This window comes from Rhinolophus sinicus, chromosome 8, assembly GCF_057876585.1.
Source record: "Rhinolophus sinicus isolate RSI-liver-muscle chromosome 8, RSI-T2T, whole genome shotgun sequence".
NCBI classification, from domain to species: Eukaryota; Metazoa; Chordata; class Mammalia; order Chiroptera; family Rhinolophidae; genus Rhinolophus; species Rhinolophus sinicus.
The window spans coordinates 40,045,796-40,066,949 of NC_142508.1; the positions used below are offsets into that span (position 1 = coordinate 40,045,796).

A 21,154-nucleotide genomic window follows, 5' to 3' on the forward strand; every position below is an offset into this window, starting at 1 on the left:
CAGAAAGCAGGCAGCTCCTCTCACCTGACTGAGGCCCAGGTGTTTGCTGACATTCTCCGACAGGTAAGCCATATCTCCTTCGGCGGTAAGCACCATGACAAAGCCCTCCAGGGCCTTCAGGTAACAGGCATCCAGTGGTTCACCCCCGGCTCCCACCTGGCTCCAGTCCCCTGGTGACAGGGCCAGGGTGGATGGGGCATCTCTGGTCAGCTGTGGGCCCCCCTAAATAGCCTTCCCTTTGCCTTCCCTCACTCAGAGGAACGTATAGGTACCCCCCAGGTGAGAGGGGCACAGCCAGTGGCTTGGAGGCCCAAGAAACGGCAGGGCCACCAAGGATTGGAATTCTCAGGGAGCAGGGCCTCCCAGGGAGACAGAATTCTAAAGCGGTAGGGATCTCTCAAGGGACTAGAAGTATTAGGACAGAATTCTAAGGAGGTGGAATTCTCAGAGCATGGAATTCTAAGGGGCTAAGGATTAGCAAGAGTCAGAATTCTAAGGGGAGAGAGTCAGAATTCTAAGCCTTGCAGAGGTTCCAAATTCTTGGGGCAGGACAGATGGGCAGAACTCTAAAGAAAAAGGGATTCCCAGGCGACAGAATTCTAAGGGGGCAGTGCCTCCCAGAGAAGTAAAATTCTATGGGGCAGGGAAGTTTAATGGACAGAGCCTGACGGAGGATGACTCCACTTACCCCATAATACAATCTTTTCAGGGTCCTGGGATTTTAAGGTAGGGAGGTGTGTGTGTGTGTGTGTGTGTGTGTGTGTGTGTGTGTGTGTGTGAAAGCCTCCTCAGAGTGGAATTCTAATTGGCTGGGAATTCAAAGCCAGGGCTACTAAGGGAACAAGAAACAGAACTAGGGACTTGAGGAGAAGGGGAACTCTCTCAAGTAATTAAAAATTGGGCAGCGAAGCCTCGCAGGGATATTTATTATAAGGGCACGAAGTGTAGCCGAGAAGGTCTCCAAATCCTAACGGTTGACGTGCTTTAGGGAGTTAGCGGGCCTCCAATTCCACTGAGTTCTAAGGCGGCGAACTTCCCATGGGGGCATTTCAAGGGGCGGGGCCTCACTAGTGATAGATGTCTACGGGGCGGGACTTCTTTGGGCATTGGGCTCCGATTAGCCCAGACCTTGAGGGGGCGGGGCCTCACCGGGAAAGTGGATTCCAGGGTGGCAAGACCTCAGAGGGCGGGGCCTTGTCGGGACCAGGATTCCCAGAGGAGGGGCCTCCCTAGGATGTAGCTTTCCGAGGGCGGACCCTCACCAAAGTGGGAATTCCCGGGCACAAGACTCACCTGCGGCACAGAGGCGGTGCATGCGCAGGTAGCTGATGGTCAGGCGCATGATGGAGGCTTTGTCCAGGTGGGCGCTGACCCCGCGCGCGAAGGGCAGCGTGTGCGCCAACTGATACAGCACCTCGGTCTCTTGGCTGCGCCGACTGCGGGCCGCATCCCGGGACTTCTCCTTGCGCAGCTCGGTGCTCGACCTGCGGGCATGGGCAGCATTCACTGGTGGCGCCTCAGGAAGGGAAAGAGGTAGAGATGCACGGGACAAGCACGTGGGGCGCTGCCACATGGGGCCTGGGCTCGCTGTGTGGCCCAGGCGAGTTCCCGGAGCACTCTGGGCCTGGAAGGATTATACTCTGGAGCCGCTCCTAGCCTCTGGTTTTATCTGTCCCCGAGTCAGCCCATGCTGCCCTGCTGTGCCTCGCAGGGCCGTTGTGTGCCCTCCCTGACTTATCTGCTGTTTATTCCCTGGCTTGGGACGCCTGGGGGACAGGGAGGCCTCCTGCTGGGAGGGGGCTGGCCGAGCTGGCCCGGAGCCAGGGAAGGGAAGGAGCGTGAAGAAGATGCCTGCAGCCTCCCAGGCCCCCTGCCCTACAGCCCCCCCCCCCCAAGCTCCCTCTCCTGACCTTCCCCCTTCTCAGCTCAGCTGAGTCCTCAGAATCTTGGAGCACAGATCTCAAAGTCCAAAGACCCACCAACAGGGGCCCCACCAGGGTGACACAGCAAACCAACCCCAGGGTTCTGTCCAGCCAACAGCTAACCAACCACTCACCCCTGCCCTTTAATCTACTTCAAATGCCTGAATTCTATAAGTCGACTATCATTTTTTCAGAAATATCTGCCACTTATCCAGTTTTTACTGTGACATGTGTCAGTCCCTGTGCCATGTATGTAACTTACATTAACCCATTTAAAGTTTAGATGACCCTAGAAGGAAGGTAATTATCCCACTGAACAAATGAGGAAACCGAGGCACAGAGAGGTGCAGTGCTTGTCCATAAGAAGTGAAGCCAGGGTTTGAACACTTCAACTTTCCCTGTCTCTTTGGCTCTGGGTTTATATCCAGGCTTTAGTGTTTGTCTCTGTTTCTTCCATTTTCTTAAAAGTCAAGATCCAGATCTGTCTGAATCCAAACTCTGTAGGTTTTTTAAAAATTATAGAGTATATAACATATAGCACACATAATCTCATCTATAATATTGATAAAACCATTAAAAATAAGTAGCTATAATTTGCTAAGCACTGTACTAAGTAGTCTGCCTATGTGTAGTCTGCCTATGTGTATTCAATCCCAGGATAGCTCTAGGTAGGCAGTTTAAACCTCCATTTCACAAAGGGGAAACTGAGGCTCTAAAAAGTGAGGTCCTTTGCTCAAGAAATCACAAAGCCAGTAAACTGGCAAAGCTGGGATTTGAACTCAGGCATTAAGGTTCCAAAGCCTTCATGCTTCTAATTCCTTCCTTGTGACTGGTCGTAGTGAAGCAGGACTCTTGGAAGGGAGGCTGTCCCTTCTTAGAAATCAAAGGCCATTTCGGGAGTGGCATCAGCCTAACTCTCAAGCAGGAGACCTGCAGCCCCACCCACAGGAACGATGAGGAGAGGGGAGGGTACTGCCCCGTCTGGCCTGCAGAGGGAAAAACTCAGTGCAACTGGGAGGCGCAGAAAGGGGCAGGCTGGGCGGAGGGGTGGAGGGAGCCAGTCATCACCCCCATCCCCTCCCTAGTGGCTGATGGGGGGGCAGGGGCCTCCAGTCCTGCTCTGCCCAGAGGACATTCCGTCCTGTCCTGTTCTGATTCTGTTCCAGCCCTGTTTGTCTTCCTGCCCAGAAGGTGGGGGTGGGTGGGCCTCTCTGAGCTAGGGGCCCGGGCAGAGGGAACGGGGAGTCAGAACAGGAACGGGGGTGGGGCCGGTCCCCACCTCCCAGGCAGCTGAGCTCTGTAATCTTCTCTGTGGCAGACTTCTCCCTCCATAGAAGGAGCCAGCTGGTGGCTGCAGCGGACCCTCCTTCCAGCTCCTAGCCTGTTCTCTGACAGGAAGTGTGGGCCTCTCACTGGCTTCACAAATGCCTGGGTCTCTGGCCTTTCCCATTAAACAGAGTGGGGGCTAGTTCTTCTGGTTCAGGGTTCCAATCTCAACTCAATTACTAATTAGCTGTGTGACTTTGGACAAGTTGCACAGCCTATCTGAGCATAATAGTAACACCAACCTCACAGAGTTGTTTTGAAGATTAAATGAGTTAATATATATGTCAAGGGCTTAGAAGAGGGCCTGGCAATTGGTTAGTGTTCTATAAAGGTTACATTTTTCTTTTCTTCTTTTTTTCCTTTTTACTATTTACCCTTTGTCCACATCAGGGATGAAGGCTTAGGAGCCTCTTGGGCGTTGAAGAAACTGGGGGCTTTGCTGGTGACCCCGTGGTGTGGTGAGAATGCAATTACATACATGACTTTTACACAAGCACCTTGGGAAGAAGACTAAATGCTAGTGATAGTTGTAATAATAATAGCCTTGGTGTACGGAACATTCATGGAGATACAGACCCCATTAAATCCTTTCAACAACCCTGAGAAGCAGCCAAAGTGGCCCCGTCACAGTGTGCCGGAACCCCGCTGCTAATCCCAGGCCCTCCACCAAAGCCCAACTATGCTCACGACGTCTGTTAGTCTGACCAAGTACCTACCAGTGTTTTCCCCATTTTCCTGACAAGGAAGCAGGCCCAGGGAGGTGATAGAACTTGCCTGAGGCCACACAGCTTTTAGCAACAGCGCCAAGTTAAAAACCAGGTCTCTCTACTTCTGCCCAGAACTCTGTCTGACTTGAACACAGTTTATTGCATACCAGTGGGGTGTCCTGCCCAAAGATTTGTTCCCTCACTGCTCATCTTGAAATGGTGTGGGGGAGGGGAGGCATGACCCCTATTTTTCCAGGATATGAAACCGAGGCTCAGAGAGGCAGTCACTGGCACCTGGCCACACAGGCAGGAAGCGGGTGAGTTAGGATTTGAACCCTGACTTTAGGGTCCTACGTTCTTGAATGCCATGCTTTGGCTGATGTACCTACCCAAGGGGCCCCTATCCTGCCCCTCCTTTGCCCAGTGGCCTCAGTCCCTTCCCCTTGTCCCAGCCCTACTGCCTCCGGATTTCCCCAGCTGGACAGTCTCCCCAGCTGGCCCCATGCCCAACCTTGGTCCAGCCCCCTGGCACTCTGCCCAGCTCGGGACGTGCAGCTGGAACCCTGCCACCCTTCCTCTGTGTTCCAGCAGAGAACAGGGGGTGGGGCCAGGGCCTGGAGGCCCCAGGGTGAGGCCTGAAAATGGGGACTGGAGCCTAGTGCACCCCCAACCAGGAGAGGGAGAAGCCCACTTCTTCCCTGTCCTGAACAATTGGCTACCTGTGAACGAAGGCCCAGAGAAAGTGGGGAGACCCTAGCCCACATTCAGGGGTATTCTGGGCCTCTCTTCTGACACTCAGCTGGGTATTGAGGGTCTTGCAAAAAGTGTAGAAGATTTTGGGGGGGCTTAGATACAGTATCTGGGCAGTGCCCAAGGTGGCCTGAGAGGCCAGAGGCAGGGTTTGGATTTGAGAAGGGATTTGGAAGTGGGGGTTGGGGGGAGTCTCTCTGCTCCCCGACTCGTTCATTCCAAAGGACATGGTAATCCAGTGGAGTGCCCATACCAAAAGTCCTACATTCTTCTGGAATCCTCTAACCTGGGGGTCACCTGGGGTAGTGTGCCCATCAGGAACGTCCTAAGAACATCCCTGACTGGTGTAGGATAGCAGAAAGCCCAAGCTGGAAGAAAGGAAGGGGGTGAGGGAGTATGGGGGGCCCACTCACCATCGCCCAGGCCCCCTTTAGCCCATGTGACATCCTAGGGGTGCAGAAGGGGATGGAGCATGGCCGGGATCCGGGTGCGAGTTATGAGTGGGTGGTGCGCAGTGCTAGGATGACACCACAGGAAAGGGCTGGCCTTGGGTGGGGAGTGGGGAGCACTCCAGCTCAGCCAAGAAGGGCCCCCACCCAACCAGGAGGGGGCGCTGGGAGGGGTTGGGCTGGGGCTGGCCCAGAAGGGATGAGATGGAGTTCCCTGGCCGGCTCAGAGCCAGAGACTAGAATAGAATTGGGGGGGGGGGCATGCTTTGGGGGGGAGTGAAAAACATGGGGGTGTGACGGATCCAATCAGACCTGCAAAGTCAGGGAGGAGGGAAGGGGGTGAGGCTTCCTGGACGCCTCAGATTGGACAAGGGAAACCAGGAGCCTGGGACATTTTCCGGGGTCCCTATGAAAACATGGCCAGATAGTACCCTTGGCAGTGGACCCAGAGTACAGTTTCCTCACTGCACCCAGCAGATCTGCACCTTCTGGGAGCTGAACACAGAAACCCACCCTCTGCCCAGGATGACCCAGCTGGGCACTGTAGCTGGGGTGCTCCCATCATGGCTTGTACTAATCAAGCATAGCACCCTCCATGGGGTCTCCCCAAAATAAGGCTTGGGAGCCTCTGTGTTCATGGTCACAGGGACTGGGTGGGGTGGAAGAGTGACATAGGCACTAGACTTTGGTAAGTGAGTCAGGCTGTTTCCCTTTTATTAAAGGGGGTGACCCTATATTTCAAAAGGATGCAAAAAGGCCCCTGAGAAGGCCCCAGGTAGCTTCTGAAAGAGGACTCCCTCTGCCTATTTCTAGGGAACCCAAGTTTGGGAGACTGTTTCAGGGAGAGTCTAATGAAAGGGAATCGCTCTTCTCTTGAACTCAGGAGCTGACTCCCTATTCCAAGGGATTTCCTACATCTGGGAAGGCTCAATTTAGGGGTATCCCATATCCCTTAAGATTTCAGGGGTCTGGTGGCAAAGAACAACCTCAATTCTGGAGGTTCAGAGGCCTGAAGGGTCAATATGTGGAGGGAGAATGCCTCCCCAGAAGCCCAGGAACTGCTCAAACGCAACACCCCCAATTCCTTGGGGTCCCTGTTTCACCCCCAACCAGGCAGGGAGGCGAACTCGGAGCAGCAAGAAATCGGGGATCACGACTCTGAAGTGGCTCCTGGCTAGAGGGGCGGGGCAGCTGGGGACTTGGGGAAACCCCTCACCCCTTCCACCCCCTAGGATGGAAGTTGCGGCAGGGACGTGCCTCCAACCGCCCGTCCCAGGGAGTCCTTGGCTTGCACCCACGCATCCCCCACCCGGCTGGGGGTCCCCGGACTGAGAGCCCCCCAATTCTCATAATTCCTGCCCCCGAACCCCAGTACCTTGCGCGCTGCAGCCCCAGCGCCATGGCTCGCGCGTCGCGGCTCGGGAGCCCTAGCAGGCCCCCAGCCCCCTCCCCTACTCGACGAGCCCCCTCCCCAGCTCCTCCCCCGCCTCATTATTGGCTAGTATGCGCCCAGCCCTCGACTCTGATTGGCGGAACAGCCTGTCACTTCCTAGAAAGAGGCGGTACTAGAGAGGAAGATTTGGAAGGCCAGGAGGACTGCGGAACACGCACGCCCTCCCAGCCACGCCTCTTGCCGCCTACTTTCTCAGCGGTGTCGCCAGCAGGCACCTCGGGCCGCGCCTTCTGGCCCAGCCTCTCTCTCTCTCTCGAGTCATTCCGACACCAATACTCTTCTGACCCACCCAGTTAGCTCTGTTCTTTACACCCGAGCCCGCACCCTCTAGCCCCTACTCTGGCTCACCCCTCCTTTTCCTGCCCCTGGTTCGACCCCTCCGACCTCCAGTCCCACCCTGTCCAGTCGCCTAGCTCTGCCTCCTCTACCTCCTCTTCCTTACCCACCGAGTCCCCTCCTTCTCCCTGCCACCCCCAACTCCCAACCCCACCCCAGTTTTACAATCCCTCCCCCACTGTACCCACCACTTCCTCTCAGTCCCCAGCAGCTCTCTTTTGTCCTCATCCCTCCTTCCAGTCCCCACTCCTCCAGTCTGGCACCCTCTGTAGCCCCAGCCCTACCTCCTTGCTCTCTAATTCCCTTTTCAGGTTCTCACTATTGAATAATTAAGTTTATGTCAAGTAAATAAGTAAAACTCAATCACACCCACTTTTAAAAAGAGCAGAGAAATGGTATCTTTCTACAAGTGACCTAAAGAGGGAGTGGTACAAGGTCACCAAGGAGTGGTGAAAGCATTATAATTAGATAAGGAACAGGGTATGTGTGTGTGTTTTGGTGGTGAGGGTGCTAACCCACAACCCACCAATATTTTGGATGCAGCTTTGGGCAGGGAAGAGGACACTATAGCATAAGTTTGTGGGTTTTGCCCACCCAGTATCCCACTCAGTTTTCTTCTGGGGAACGAATCACTTGTCTCCTCTCTCAGTCTATTTAATTTGTATAGGGCTGGCCATAATTCCCACCAGCTCCAGGACCATGGGCTCCAGACCCAGCCAATCAGTTTATTCTGTTTTCCTGGGCACAGTGATTGGTTCAGGGAAGGCAAGTGACCTAACCTAGCTCAATGAGAACCAACCCTGAGACACTGGCTGCAACTACCGTGCTTCCCCGAAAATAAGACCTAGCCAGACAATCAGTTCTAATGGGTCTTTTGGAGCAAAAATTAATATAAGACCTGGTACTATATTATATTATTTATATTATATTATATAAGACCTGGTCTTATAGTAAAATAAGACTGGGTGTTATATTAATTTTTCTCCAAAAGACGCATTAGAGCTGATTGTCTGGCTAGGTCTTATTTCTGGGGAAACGGGATATCAAAAAAGAGGTTTTCTATATTTGCGGGAGTGGCCAAGCTGGTGGGAAGTGAGCCAGAGTTGATAGGTCTCATCCTGCCACCAAGAAAGGAGAGGCCTTATGAGATGAAAGTCAATACAGAGGAAAGCAGAAATGAAAGTTTGTGAAGGACAGTCTTGACACCAGCACTTGGGTGCCTGGATTTAGTCATACCTGGAATTCAATTTAATTCTTGGAACCTTTATAGTTTTTTTGGTTGCTGCTGCTTTTAAATAGTGCTTCATTTATTTACTTTGTGCTTAGAGTAGTTTGAGTTGATTTCAGCTGCTTGCACCCGAAAGAATCTTGATAAATAGAAAATATCTCCCAAGGCTCAGTGTGGAGGCATGTGGAGTGTGAGAAAATGAAAGGCCCAAATTAGAAAGGGCTGCAGGGGAAGCAGTGTGCTATTCAGGGAAGCAGGGGCTATTTGAGCCATGGCAGGTAGCCAGTCTGAAGGCTTTACAGTGCCTAAGGAAAATTGGTATTTAAACAAGCATTAAAACAGAATTAAAAAGAACAACAAACAGAATTAAAACATATATATGGGGGCAGCAGATTGGCTCTCTGGTTAGAGCGCAGTGCTCATAACACCAGGGTTGCTGGTTCGATTCCCACATGGGCCAGTGAACTGCGCGCTCCACAACTAGATTGAAAACAACGACTTGACTTAGAGCTGAGCTGGGCCCCCTACAACTAGATTGAAAACAATGACTTGCATGGAGCTGATGGATCCTGGAAAAACACACTCTTCCCCAATAAAAATTAAAAAAAAAAAACCACAACAAAAAACATACATACGAATCACCAGACATCTATGATCGGGGTTAGCATTAAACTTCACTCTGAGATGGGTACATGGGAGTCTTCTGAGCAGGGAAGTGACATTTGAGTTAGCTTTGAATGAGGTCCTTTGTTCTCTCAGGTGGGGAAGAACAGAAACCTCTCTAGTTTACAAAACAAACCACCCCAATGAGAAGATTTATCTTGTTCATGAACCTGCAATCTAGGCAGGGCTCAGTGAGGACAGTACATCTCTATTCCGGTTGGCATCAGCTGGAGCAGCTTAAAGGCTGTGGGCTGGAATGATCCAAGCTTCCTCACTTACCTGCCTGGCAGTTGATGCTGCCTGTCAGCTGGGACCTCACCTGGAGACTGTGGCTGGAACTCTACATGTGTCCTTTGTGGCTGTTTGGACTTCCTCACATCATGGCAGCTGGGTCCCAAGGGACAGGGAGAGGGAACAAGGATACAGACAGAAGCCGTGTCTCCTTTGTGACCTAGCCTTGGAAATTATGCAGAATCACTTCCATCTCATTCTTTTCATAAAAGGCAATCACAAAGTCCTGCCCCACTTCAAGGTGGGTGAGGGTGGGGAACAGACTCCATTTCTTGATGGAATGAGGCAAGCTTCCCCAGGAAAAGCATGTGAGACCGGAAATATTACTGTGGCCATTTTGGAGAAATATGTACCATACTCTTAATAGGACAGTGTCTTGGAGCTCTGCCTATGAGCAGCACTGTGGAGATGGAGTCTGAAGCCTTGGGATAACTGGAAAAGAAATGCTTGTCTTATCAACAAGGAAATAAGGTTCAGCAACAAAAACCCAGAACTGCGCTTATACCCAATTCTGATAATTCGTTGTCTCTGGTTACTGTCTCCTATACATCTGCTCAGATGTTTTACTTGCTGATGTTCACCTCTGTATGATTCACCCTCTCTTTTGCCCAAGGCTAGGGCGAATCGCTCCAAAACTCTCTATAGCTACCTCTTGTGATCTGATTTTATCTCCACTCTCCCTTCCCCTGATGCTGACTCCTCATAATATGGGTTTATAAAGGCTAGCTGGCATTCCTGGAACACTGCCAGGAGCAGAAAATCCCTCCAAACTCAAGCCAAGGTCAACCTGGCATCAGGTGATGGAAATAAACAGTGAGAGTCCTAAGCAGCAGGAACGGGGGCCTGTGCCAAGTGCTGTACTAAGCTCTTTGCATTCCTGCTCTTCTTGGAACATCATGACAGCCCCATTGGGTGAACTCCATTATTTTCCTGTAGTGTAGCAGTTTTGACCCAAGGTTCTGGAGCCAGCCTACCTGGGTTCAAATCTTGGCTTCATCACTTGCCAGTGTGTGACCTTGGGCAAGTTACTTAACCGCTCTGTGACTCAAAGAATCATTTCTGAAAAACGCACTTGATAAAAAATAATATCCCCTGTGGTATGTTGAATTGTTTCCAGATCTCCCCTCCCTCTGTGGTATAGAACCATACATCCATGAATTGTCCATGTGACTTTAGAGGCCCCCCTGAGTAAGTCAAATACATTCCCCAGCCCATTGAGCTTAGGTTTGGTCATGTGACTTCATTTGGCCAATGAAATGGAAAAGATGCTGTTGTTATTTCATACACACAAAAAAGACAACCAAACTTGATGTACCCCTGAGAAAAGGACACAGCACCAATGAAATACTTTCACCAAAATGATTGAACCTGAATCTGATTAAGCTTCCAGATGTAACTACTACCATGTTTCCCCGAAAATAAGACCTAGCTGGACCATGAACTCTAATGTGTCTTTTGGAACAAAAATTAATGTAAGACCCAGTATTATATTATATTATATTATATTATATTATATTATATTATATTATATTATATTATATTATTATATTATATTATTATATTATATTATACCTGGTCTTATATTAAAATAAGACCAGGTCTTATATTAATTTTTGCTCCAAAAGACACATTAGAGCTGGTGATCTGGCTCGGTCTTATTTTCGGGGAAACACGGTAGTTTACAAGAAAGATAGTGAACAGAAGGACAGGTTAAATAACACTATGAAGAAACAATCAGCCAGACACAGACTGTGGGAACCTCTAGACCAGCGTTGTCCAATAGAACATTCTGTGATGGTTGAAATGTTCTATATCTGTCCTGCTCAATATGGTAGCCACTGGCTACCTGTGGCTTTTGAGCACTTGAAAAGCCTCAAGTGCTGAGTGTGATGGAAAACCTGAATTTTTAATTTTTTGGCGGGGGAGTTAGCTGGCTATTTTTCTTTCTTTGTTGAGGTGAAACTCACATAACTTAAAATTAACCATTTTACAGTGTGTAACCCAGTGGCATTTAGTACATTCATGATGTTGTGTAACCACCGCCTGTATCTAGTTCCAAAACATTTTCATCACCCCAAAAGAAAACCCCAGTCACTCCCCATTCCCGTCCCCTCCAGCCCCTGGCAACCACCAATCTACTTTTTGACTCTATGGATTTACCTCTTTTAGACATTTCGTATAAATGGTATCACGATATGTGGCCTTTTGAGTTTGGCTTACACTCAGCATAATGTTTGTAACATTCAGGTAATAACCCACCTTGTAGCAGGGATCAGAACTCCATTTCTTTGTGTGCCTGAATATTATTCCATTGTATGGATCGAGTGCATTTTGTTGATCTATTCATTAGTTGATGGACATTTGGGTTGTTTCCACCTTTTGGTGATTGTGAATGTTGCTGCTGCGAACATTCGTGCGTATGTACCTGTTTTCAATTCTTTGGTGTATATATGCCTAGGAGTGGAATTACCGGATCGTATGGTAATCTGTTTAACTTTTGGAGGAACTGCCAGACTGCTTCCACAGAGGCTGTGCCTTTTTATATTCCCACCAGCAATGAACGATGGTTCCGATATTTCCACATCCTCACTAACACGAGGGCTACGGATCCATGACGATGGGGGATGCAGAAGGACCCCTCCCACACGCTTCTTCCGTAGAGTTAAGTGTCCACACGACCACCTTCTCCCTCCCCCACCTCAGTTCACAGGGCCAGGAGTTACCACCTCATACAGAACTTCTCAGCCTCATTGGGATTAAAGTGTCTCTATTTCTTTTCTTCTCTTTAAATTAATGATAAAAGGCTGCCTTCAGTTCTTCTAGCTTGCTGAGTGCCTGCCCTGGAAGAATGGTTCTATCACAATTAGGACAGGCCAGTGGTTAAGAACACTCTTTTTGGAGTTTGGGAGACCTGAGTCAAATCCAGGCTCTGCCATTTACATGTAGTATGACTTTGGGAAAGTTACATAGTATCTTGATTACTCAGTTTTCCTCATCTGTACAGTGGGTATCATAATAGCCCCTACATCATAGAGACCACGGTATAGATTTAATTAGCTCAGGTATGGGAGTGCTTAGCACAGCACATAGCACCTGGTGATTTCAAAATATTGATTATCATTCACTCATTCATTCATTTGCTCATTCATTGAAGCATTTATGATGCATCTGTTCTCTGCCAGATGGTAGAGACACAGAATTTCATCAGGAGAACTGCCTCTGAGGGCCAAGGGGCTCCAGCTTAGAGAGCGGACAGACATGGCTCAGACAGGCACTTTCACTACCTATATGTCCACATGCATACATGTCTATGTGTGTATCAATGTCCCACACATAGGTGTCATGTAACAGGCAGTCATTAGCATACAAGTCAGTATCAACCCATGTGGATTGTGACGGTACACGTGTCAGTGCCAACCGTAGTATCAAGATCTATGTCTTAGCCTGGGCATGCCGCCTTGATATCATGCTGTTGATGTAGGCACGCGGATGCATGTTGGTGCACGTACCGAGGTGCCTATCTGCGTTCTGTAAATAAGGGCACCTCTCAGCAATAAAACATGGGAAACCTCAGTCATGTCTATGGTCACACGCATGTAAAATTCTCCTGCATGTCATGGTTCTCTGTGTGGTTGCTGATGTATATGTTATTTCGGTGTAGAAAACTGCCCCAGACAGCGAGCCGTGTGATGGCCTAAGTCCCTGGCTCGCGTCCTCAGCGCCCTGGCACCCCCTGCAGGAGAATCTCCCAGGGCCCTGAGACCCACACCTTCCTGCGCTTACGTCCCTTAGAGCTCAGTAGTTGAGGCTGTCTCTGAGAGATGTAGGCAAATCTGTGGGCTTCCGGCATTTGGTGGCTTCTTGAGATGAACCCACTCAATCCTGACAAGGAGGGGTTTTCTGGGTCCTGCCCCAGTCGGCATTGTGCAGGAAAAATTCATCGGAGGCTATAGTCGCCCCCATTTTACATAAAAACAGCAAAAGTTTTGCACTATCTTAACACATTCTGGATTTTCCAGGAAAGCAACTGTGTGTAAATCAAGAGATTACACCCTGCTTTGGGCAGAAGTTGGTATTGAGGATGTTTGTGATTTCAGAGAATCGTGTCACCATCTAGCCCTCATTTCAAATTGTCAACTACAAAGAAAAACAGACATTTGACTGAATATTGTCTTATTCACCTTAAATCTAAACTTATAATTTGTGAAAAGCAGGAACACCTGGCTCTGTTATGTCTGTGAGCATCGACCCAATGGGACATCACTTGTTTATTGTAGCAAGCAGGCTCGCTGTCATGCATCCACAAGTCCAAGATCCAAGTAACTGTAAAGGAGAGATTGTTGTCTAACTTACTTGATGGCAAAACCTGACCTGACATAGGCTATTTTGGTAATCAGTATTTATCCCACTTTGGTGTGAATAGCCAGCTTTTCACTGTAGAAATATTAATGTGTTTGATTCCAGGAACCACCCTGAATCCAGCTGGGCTGTTATATCATATATGCCATGTACATGTACTACCTTCCCTTAATCCAAACACCTCCTTGATGCTTGCAGATATGTCTGGTAAAGGACAGTAGACTGGATTTTTTTTTTTGTTCCTTCTCTATATTACAGAAAAGGACAGTAGACTGGATTTTTCTTTTGTTCCTTCTCTATATTACAGATAATGTATTGCGGTGAGTTTTAGAGATTATATACAGGTAAGTCATGCTATGTATGAATTTTATTTCATGATAATAAAAGGGATATTGTGAAACATTTATTATTTTGTAACAAGTGGAGTACTGGATTGAATAACGCTGAGAACAGAAAGTCTAAGCCAGTGGTTCCCAATGTATGGTCTGTGGACCCCTAGGGGGCCTCTGAGATCCTTTTGTGAGGTCCACAGGTCAAAACTATTCTCATAATAATACTAAGAAGTTATGTGCCTTACGCTCCTTTTCAGTGTAAGGTGAAGTTTTCCAGTGTAAGGTGAAGTTTTCCATGTGATATGCAATGATGTCATTGTTCTGATATTAACATGCAATAGTTTTATTATTGATATTTTTATATGAATAGATAAATCTTTAAATTTTTCTCAGTTTGAATTTATATAAGGTGAATATGAATAGCTATCCAGGAGTGCGCTAGTGCCAGACCCTACTGGCCGCGGAGACCCAGTTGTTACATTTTCAGATGCGTGAGCCAGTTGTTAAACCTTTGGTAGCTTTCTGAAATGGGCCATGGTGGGAATATTTACAGCACAGAAACACTATAGCATGGGGTAATTTTTCCTTCAGAGAGCTGGTTTACAAGTATACCATACAACTCACATAAACAAAAACTCTTTGGGGATCCTCAATAATTTTTAAGAGTAGAAAGGAGTTCTGATACCAAAACATGTGAGAACCACTGGTCTATCTAAACCAAAAACCAGTCAACCCTAACCTAAGCCTGACGCGCCCTCTCGTGGTAGAAATTAGAATGGATGTTGTATACAGCCATACTCACCAGAAGTGTGTGTATTTCCTTGTGAAGAAACAGCAACATACAGATAAAGGTCACATTGGATAAATATTTTAATGTCTTGATTGTACATAATAAGAACATCTTCAATTAATTGAAAGATTCATTGAAAGATGATGTCCCATCATATAACTTAATCCTCACATCTATGAGATAAATATTATCTCACTTTTGTTTCCTGAACCACTTGAGGTTAAGTGGGCAGCATAATGGCTCATCACCTCATCTTTGAGTATTTTGATGTGTAATTGCTGCAAATAAGGGCAGCTCCCCTACATAACCAAATCCAAGATGAGGAAATTATTAATAACATGATACATCATCACTACTATCTAATCCTCAGATCCAGTCAGGTTTCACCAATTGTCCCCAAAGCTTTATTTATAACAAAAGGGCTCAAGTCAGAACCACACATTACATTTATTTGTCATGTTTTACTTTGACTTTCATGGTCTTCACACTTTTGAAGACTACAGGCAGTTGTTTTCTAGAACATCCCTCAATTTAGGTTTGTCGATGTTTTCTCATGACTAGCTTCAGGATGTGCCTCTCCGGTAGGAATATCACAGAAAGAGACTCAGTGTTTTACGTTGAATCCTTTCAGGTGATACTGATTAGGATTTGTCTCATTAACCATGAAATTCACTTTGATCATTTGGTTAAGGTGGTGCCTACCAGGTTTCTCCTCTGTAAAGAGACACCTTTTCCCTTTGTAATTAATAAGTATTGTTGTGCGGGAGACCCTGCTCGCTGCGCCATTTGTCGTGCGCGGAGGCCTGCTCGCAGCGCCATCTTTCAGGCGGGGCGGCCTGCGGGGTCTCTGCTCCCGCTCCCCACATAAGAACGCAGGATACGGTGAGGCCAACAAGGAACACCCACGGAGCCATAGGGAGGGGAGCCATACCACCACGGTCTCACTGGAGGCTGGGCCCACCGGACGCCGACCTGCCATCCGCTTTTCTGCCAACTGACCAACGACTCTCCTCCACTCTCTCCTCTGTTCCTCTCTCTCGGCCCTCCTCTTCCGCTCTCCTCGGCCCTCCGTAGTCGCAGCAGTTATACCAGCGGCCAATTGGCTAACCGGCCACAGCCGACGGCCAATCAGCCACAGCTGAAGGCCATTCACCACCCGAGCCAGTACCCCTTCACGTGAGGCCGAGAGCCTGTAAACTACTCTCTGGGGCTCTGTCCCCACAAGTATCTAGTGGGGAGAAACTTTGACAGTATGTAAATATCTCTCCTCATCAAAATTTCAACCCTATTAATAGTGTCCATTGATGTTTCTTGGCTGAAATAATTATTACTATGAAAGTTGACAAATGACAATTTTCTAAATCTGTCTTTTCTTCTACATTTCTTAGTTGTCATTCCACTGTAAGAAAAATATTCCTCTTTTCATTTATGTTTTAATTCATTATGTACATTGTCATGCAGGGTGTCACGCGGGGTCTCTGGTCCCGCTCCCCACATAAGAACACAGGACATGGTGAGGCCAAAAAGGAACACCCACGGAGCCATAGATAGGGGAGTGTGGGGACAGAGCCAGGAGTGCAGTTTCCAGGCTCTCGGTCTCACGTGGAAAGGTGCTGGCTCAGATAGTAAATGGTCATCAACTGTGATTGGATGGCCATCAGCTGTGGCTAGTTGGCCATCAGCTGTAACCAGTGAGCCATTGGCCACTAATATAATTGCCGTGGCTATGCTAGCAGCGAATGGGGGCGAGCAAGAAGATGGTGGCTGAGCTAGCAAGAGCAGATTGCAGTTAGCACGGCGGGTTGCGGATATTGTGGCTCCTGCTTCCTGTGTCTCCAACCCAGCCGCCAGCGAGCGTATAGTAGTATGGTTCCCCTACCTATGGCTCCGTGGGTGTTCCTTTTTGGCCTCACCATGTGCTGCGTTTTTATGTGGGGAGCGGGAGCTGAGACCCCGCATGCCACCTCGCATGACACATGGCGCAGCGAGCAGGGTCTCCCGCATGACAGGGAGTCATACCACTATATTCTCGCTGGCGGCTGGGTTGAAGACACAGGCAGCAGGAACCACACGATCCGCAACCTGCCCTCCACTTCACTCTGCCAACCAACCTCACTTGCTAGCTGCAATCTGCCATGCTAACTGCAATCCGCTCTTGCTAGCTCAGCCACCATCTTCTTGCTAGCCCCCATTTTCACTGCTAACGTAGCCACAGCAGTTATATTAGTGGGCAATGGCTCACTGGTTACAGCTGACGGCCAACTAGCCACAGCTGATGGCCATGCAATCACAGCCGATGGCCAGCTACTACCTGAGCCAGCACCTTTCCACGTGAGGGCGAGAGCCTGGAAACTGCACTCCTGGCTCTGTCCCCACATACGTCATTATGGACTTCTAGTTTTCTATTTTATTCATTGGGTATAATCTATTAATATCATTATGTTGATCCTCTAATTGTCCAAGAGTGGGTGAGTGGGAGCCCCTACAGCTGGTTCCTGTGTCCTTTTTTTAATAGACTTTATTTTGTAGAGTTCTATGTTCACAGCAGAATTAGGCAGGAAGTATGGAGTTCATATAGATCTCTTGCCCCCACACATGTACAACCGTCCCCACTTTCAACCTCCTAGGTTGTTTGTTTTCTTATTGTTAGGGAACCCCAGAGGGTCTGCCCACTCCAAGCACAACAATGCTAAACACTGAACACCGAGTTTTGCAGTGGAGAAATTAAAGCCATTTATTGCCGGGTGCCAAGCCAGGAGAACGGTGAGGTAGTGCTCAAAAACCAAACTCCCTGATGGTTTTTGATCAAGGGTTTTTAAAGGCAAATGTTGAGGGTTAGGGGTCACGGGCAAAGTTGATTTGTTAGTTCTTGTGTAAGCCTCAGTGGTTTCCCTTAGTATGATGAATTCAATTCTTGAGGTCATCTTGTCTGGCGCCTTTGTCACTGTGGTCAGGTGATATAATTGGGCTGAAGAACCCAGATCCTGCAAAATAACTCCCAATGGTGTGTCATTGATGTCATCTTTAAAACAAACAAAAAAGAAACTAAACATCTTGTGACCTTTGTTATTGTTTAAGCTATTACTGTTTTTGTGCTTAACCAGCTACATGTTTCTATTATCTCCAACAAAATGTACTTTTAAACATTTTTTCTGGAACATGCTTTACAGGCAGGACTTCAGGATATGACTACCATATTTAATAATCTTTGACTACAAGTGACTAACATAGTTTCTTGATATTTAATTATAAACTACCTGACAACCAAAGCAATTGAAACATTTAGTTAAATCCTATGCTTATATCTCTAGACTCTAGGACTTAATACCTAAACGAGTTAACTGTTGACTGTCGGTTTCATTATTGATCAGTTTTGAGTTCTTCATATATTTTTGGATAATAGTCCTTAATCTCCCATCTGAAAGCTGGAGAACCAGGAAAGCCAGTGGTACAATTCAGTTTAAGTTTGAAGGTCTGAGGATCAAGAGCTTCGATGTCCCAGCACAGGGGAAGATGGACATCCCAGCTCAAGAAGAGAAAAAGGGAATTCATCCTTCTTCTGCCTTTTTGTTCTACTCCAGCGCTCACCAGATTGCAGAATGTCCAACTACATCGCTGAGGGCAGATCTCTTTACTGAGTGTACTGATTCCAGTGCTAATTAACCTCTTCCAGAAACACCCTCATAGCCACACCCAGAAGTGTTCGCCAGGTATAGCTGTACCCATTATACCAGTCAAGTTGACATATAAAAATAAATATCACACTTTCCCTTAGCCCAGATCATCTGTGTTTTCTTAAAATGGATTTATATCCCATCAATCTACATGGTCATTTAAGCCTTGAAATCCTGCAGATAAAGTTTCTGTAAATCCTCCAGACACATTCTAATAAATCCCATAGGAACTGTGAGCAATAAGTGGATACTGCAACCAGTAAAAATGGCAGGTCTGTCCTGTCTCCTATCTGCCTACTGGATTTTCCTATTGGAACGTGGGAATGGACATGACAAGGGAGACAGTGATGTTCGTTAAGCTTTAATAGCACAACTTCATTCATCTGGGTTCACTGTTGAACTGACAAGAGAAATTCAGAGTCTCCATCAACTACAAAGTCACATCATCAGGGGGCATCTATGGCCTCATTTCCATTAGCTAATGCAGACCCTGGGCAGGAGCCCTGATTTGGGGGTAGGGATGGTGCACGGTCCTGGAGAGTTTTGGTGGAGGAGGCCCTATGAACATGGGCTCTCGTGCGTAGAGCTGACCCCTTCATTTGCAAGATGCAGTGGGAGCTTTCTTCCCACAGCCACCTCCCAGGGCATCTTAGATGCAACTGTCCCAGGTCTTCTTGTGTCCATTAGTTATAGACTCTGTGCAGAGGCTTGAAGTATCTTTGGCTAGTGCTTTTCTGGGTTCCAAAAGCCTTGTACAAGACGCAGCAGAGGCAGTCTCAGGGAGGTTGTACGATGATAAGTTCCTGGGCTGGGGAGATGAGTCCATTTACCAGGGAGGGAGGTGATCATGGTGGAGATGACAAAGGAGAGACTGTATACTGGTTCTCAATTCTCAATCCCAATTCCCATGATTCAAATAGTTTTGAGCCTCTTTTTTTTTTTTTTTTTTAAATAGAGTTTTCTATTTCATTGGATCTCTTTTGGTCTCTTGTGTTTCATTTGCTGTGTTATATTCTTTTTTTTTTTTTTTAAGATTTTTTGGGGAAGTGGAACAGGACTTTATTGGTGAACATTGTGTACTTCCAGGCCTTTTTTCCAAGTCAAGTTGTTGTCCTTTCAATCTTAGTTGTGGAGGGTGCAGCTCAGCTCCAGGTCCAGTTGCCGTTTCTAGTTGCAGGGGGCACAGCCCACCATCCCTTGCGGGACTCGAGGAGTTGAACTGGCAACCTTGTGGTTGAGAGGATGCGCTCCAACCAACTTCTGTTTTTCTGTTATGGTCAAGAAGGTATTGATATGTAAGTCAATTCGGGACATAAATAAGTCATGATTAATTTGTCCAAGATAGTTACATCATCTTTTCTTGGGTCTTCAGTATGCTCCATATTCTCTTCCAATTCAAGAACTTAGGGTCAGGAAGTTCTCGTGATGACCTCTGTCCCCCAGCGATAACCCTGGGATCCAGCTGTTAGGGCGAGTTCTAGCTATGTAGCTATTCTTTGGCTCCTCTTTTTTGTCAGGTAGCACTGCTCCACTCTCCAAACTTAAATGTTCCAGGTCATCATCTACCTGTGTTCTCCTGTATCACTGTCACCTCCTAGCTGTATTTCCTTAGGTCCCTCTAGGAGGAGGGAGTTGGGATCCAGTTTTGCACAGACCTGGGGCTGAGTTCAAGTTATAGAGATAATGAAGATCATTTTAACTTGTGAATAATGTGGCGACTTCCAAGCCACGTGCCCAAGGATGTCACTGCAGTGTCCCCATCTGGTGCATCCTCCACCACATCTGGCATCTAGTTGTGGTTGCCCCATCCGTAGGGGCAGGTGGGATGACTCGTGTACTTGCGTACTTCTATATGGCTTTGCTGGATACAGTCCAATTTTTTAAAATTAAGAAAGTTAAATCTTCCCAGTTCGACAGTGTCATACTAGGGCATGTCTGGAGTCTCAGCATGGAGCATGTCCTGCCCTGCCAGAGAATTTTTCTGCCTCTCATCCTGTACTAAAGCCCCTCCTACTTATATTGGGTTGAACGGTTTCTGTTTGTGACTTGTGCGGTGACTGAGCATGTTAAGCAGGGAAAGGAGCTGGTATCCTCATCCGGGTGGTAGTCACTTACAGCCTGATTACAGGTAACTGGAAGCAGGCCTGATACCCTGAGGAATGTAGGTGGAGCAAAGGATCAGCGTATGCACCCAGCCAGCCAACACAGGACAAGGCCTGTGGCACTGGGGAGTCCCTGTCCTGCATACCTGACATTCTCAGGGCATACCTGAAATTCCTCCACGTTCCAACTATCCCCAGGAAGGGGTTCCCTTAGGCCAGGTGGAAATAACACCCCAATGTTTCCAGGATGGGAATTCAGCCTGTTTAGCTCCTAGGGCAAAGGAGAAGCCAGTGGGGGAAGCCAGTGACAGGTGGAAACACCAATTTCTTTCTGTTTCACATTCCAGAAGCACAGATCTGCCAGCACCACCTGGGAACTGTGGGAACGTCTTACTTGGGGTTTGTCCAAAGGTTCCTGACACCAGGGCCTGCTCGGTCTTTCCAGAGGGGCTGGGCATGGGACTGATGGAGACCCCTGGCTGGATACTAGGTGTCTGGGCCCAGTTGAGACTCTGTCTGTAACCTGCCGAGGGGCTTGATGCCAGGATCTTCCTTCCATAGAGGAAACTGGGCAGAGAGAATACAACCAAAGGAATTTCAGTATCTCTCATTTCCCAGAAGAAGCTGAGTAGCCTTTGGTCATTAGAAGAGAGAGTGTCCTCAACAACTGGGCACTTGGCTATGACCATGGCAGTGCTGGTCCTTGATGTCACAGAGCTTTAAATCCAGTAGAGATGGCAGACTGGCCTTCAGACAGTGACCACTGAGATTG

At 47.9% G+C, this 21,154-nt stretch overlaps 1 protein-coding gene across 2 annotated transcripts in view; it reads right to left on the reverse strand.

The window, feature by feature from the left end:
- The window catches only part of HIF3A (hypoxia inducible factor 3 subunit alpha), a 29,033-nt gene extending 22,415 nt beyond the window's left edge, over positions 1–6,618 (reverse strand). Inside the window, exons 1-3 of one of the 2 annotated variants that reach the window (XM_019752606.3) lie at positions 6,530–6,618; positions 1,294–1,484; positions 25–170 (exon numbers count right to left, since the gene is read on the reverse strand). In XM_019752606.3, the coding sequence (XP_019608165.2) occupies positions 25–170; positions 1,294–1,484; positions 6,530–6,555 (363 nt within the window). In that variant the 5' untranslated portion in view covers positions 6,556–6,618. Of the gene's footprint in view, positions 1–24; positions 171–1,293; positions 1,710–6,529 lie in introns of those variants that run through there. The other variant, XM_019752605.3, reaches the window with a different exon arrangement.
- Between the last annotated feature and the right edge of the window lie 14,536 nt (positions 6,619–21,154).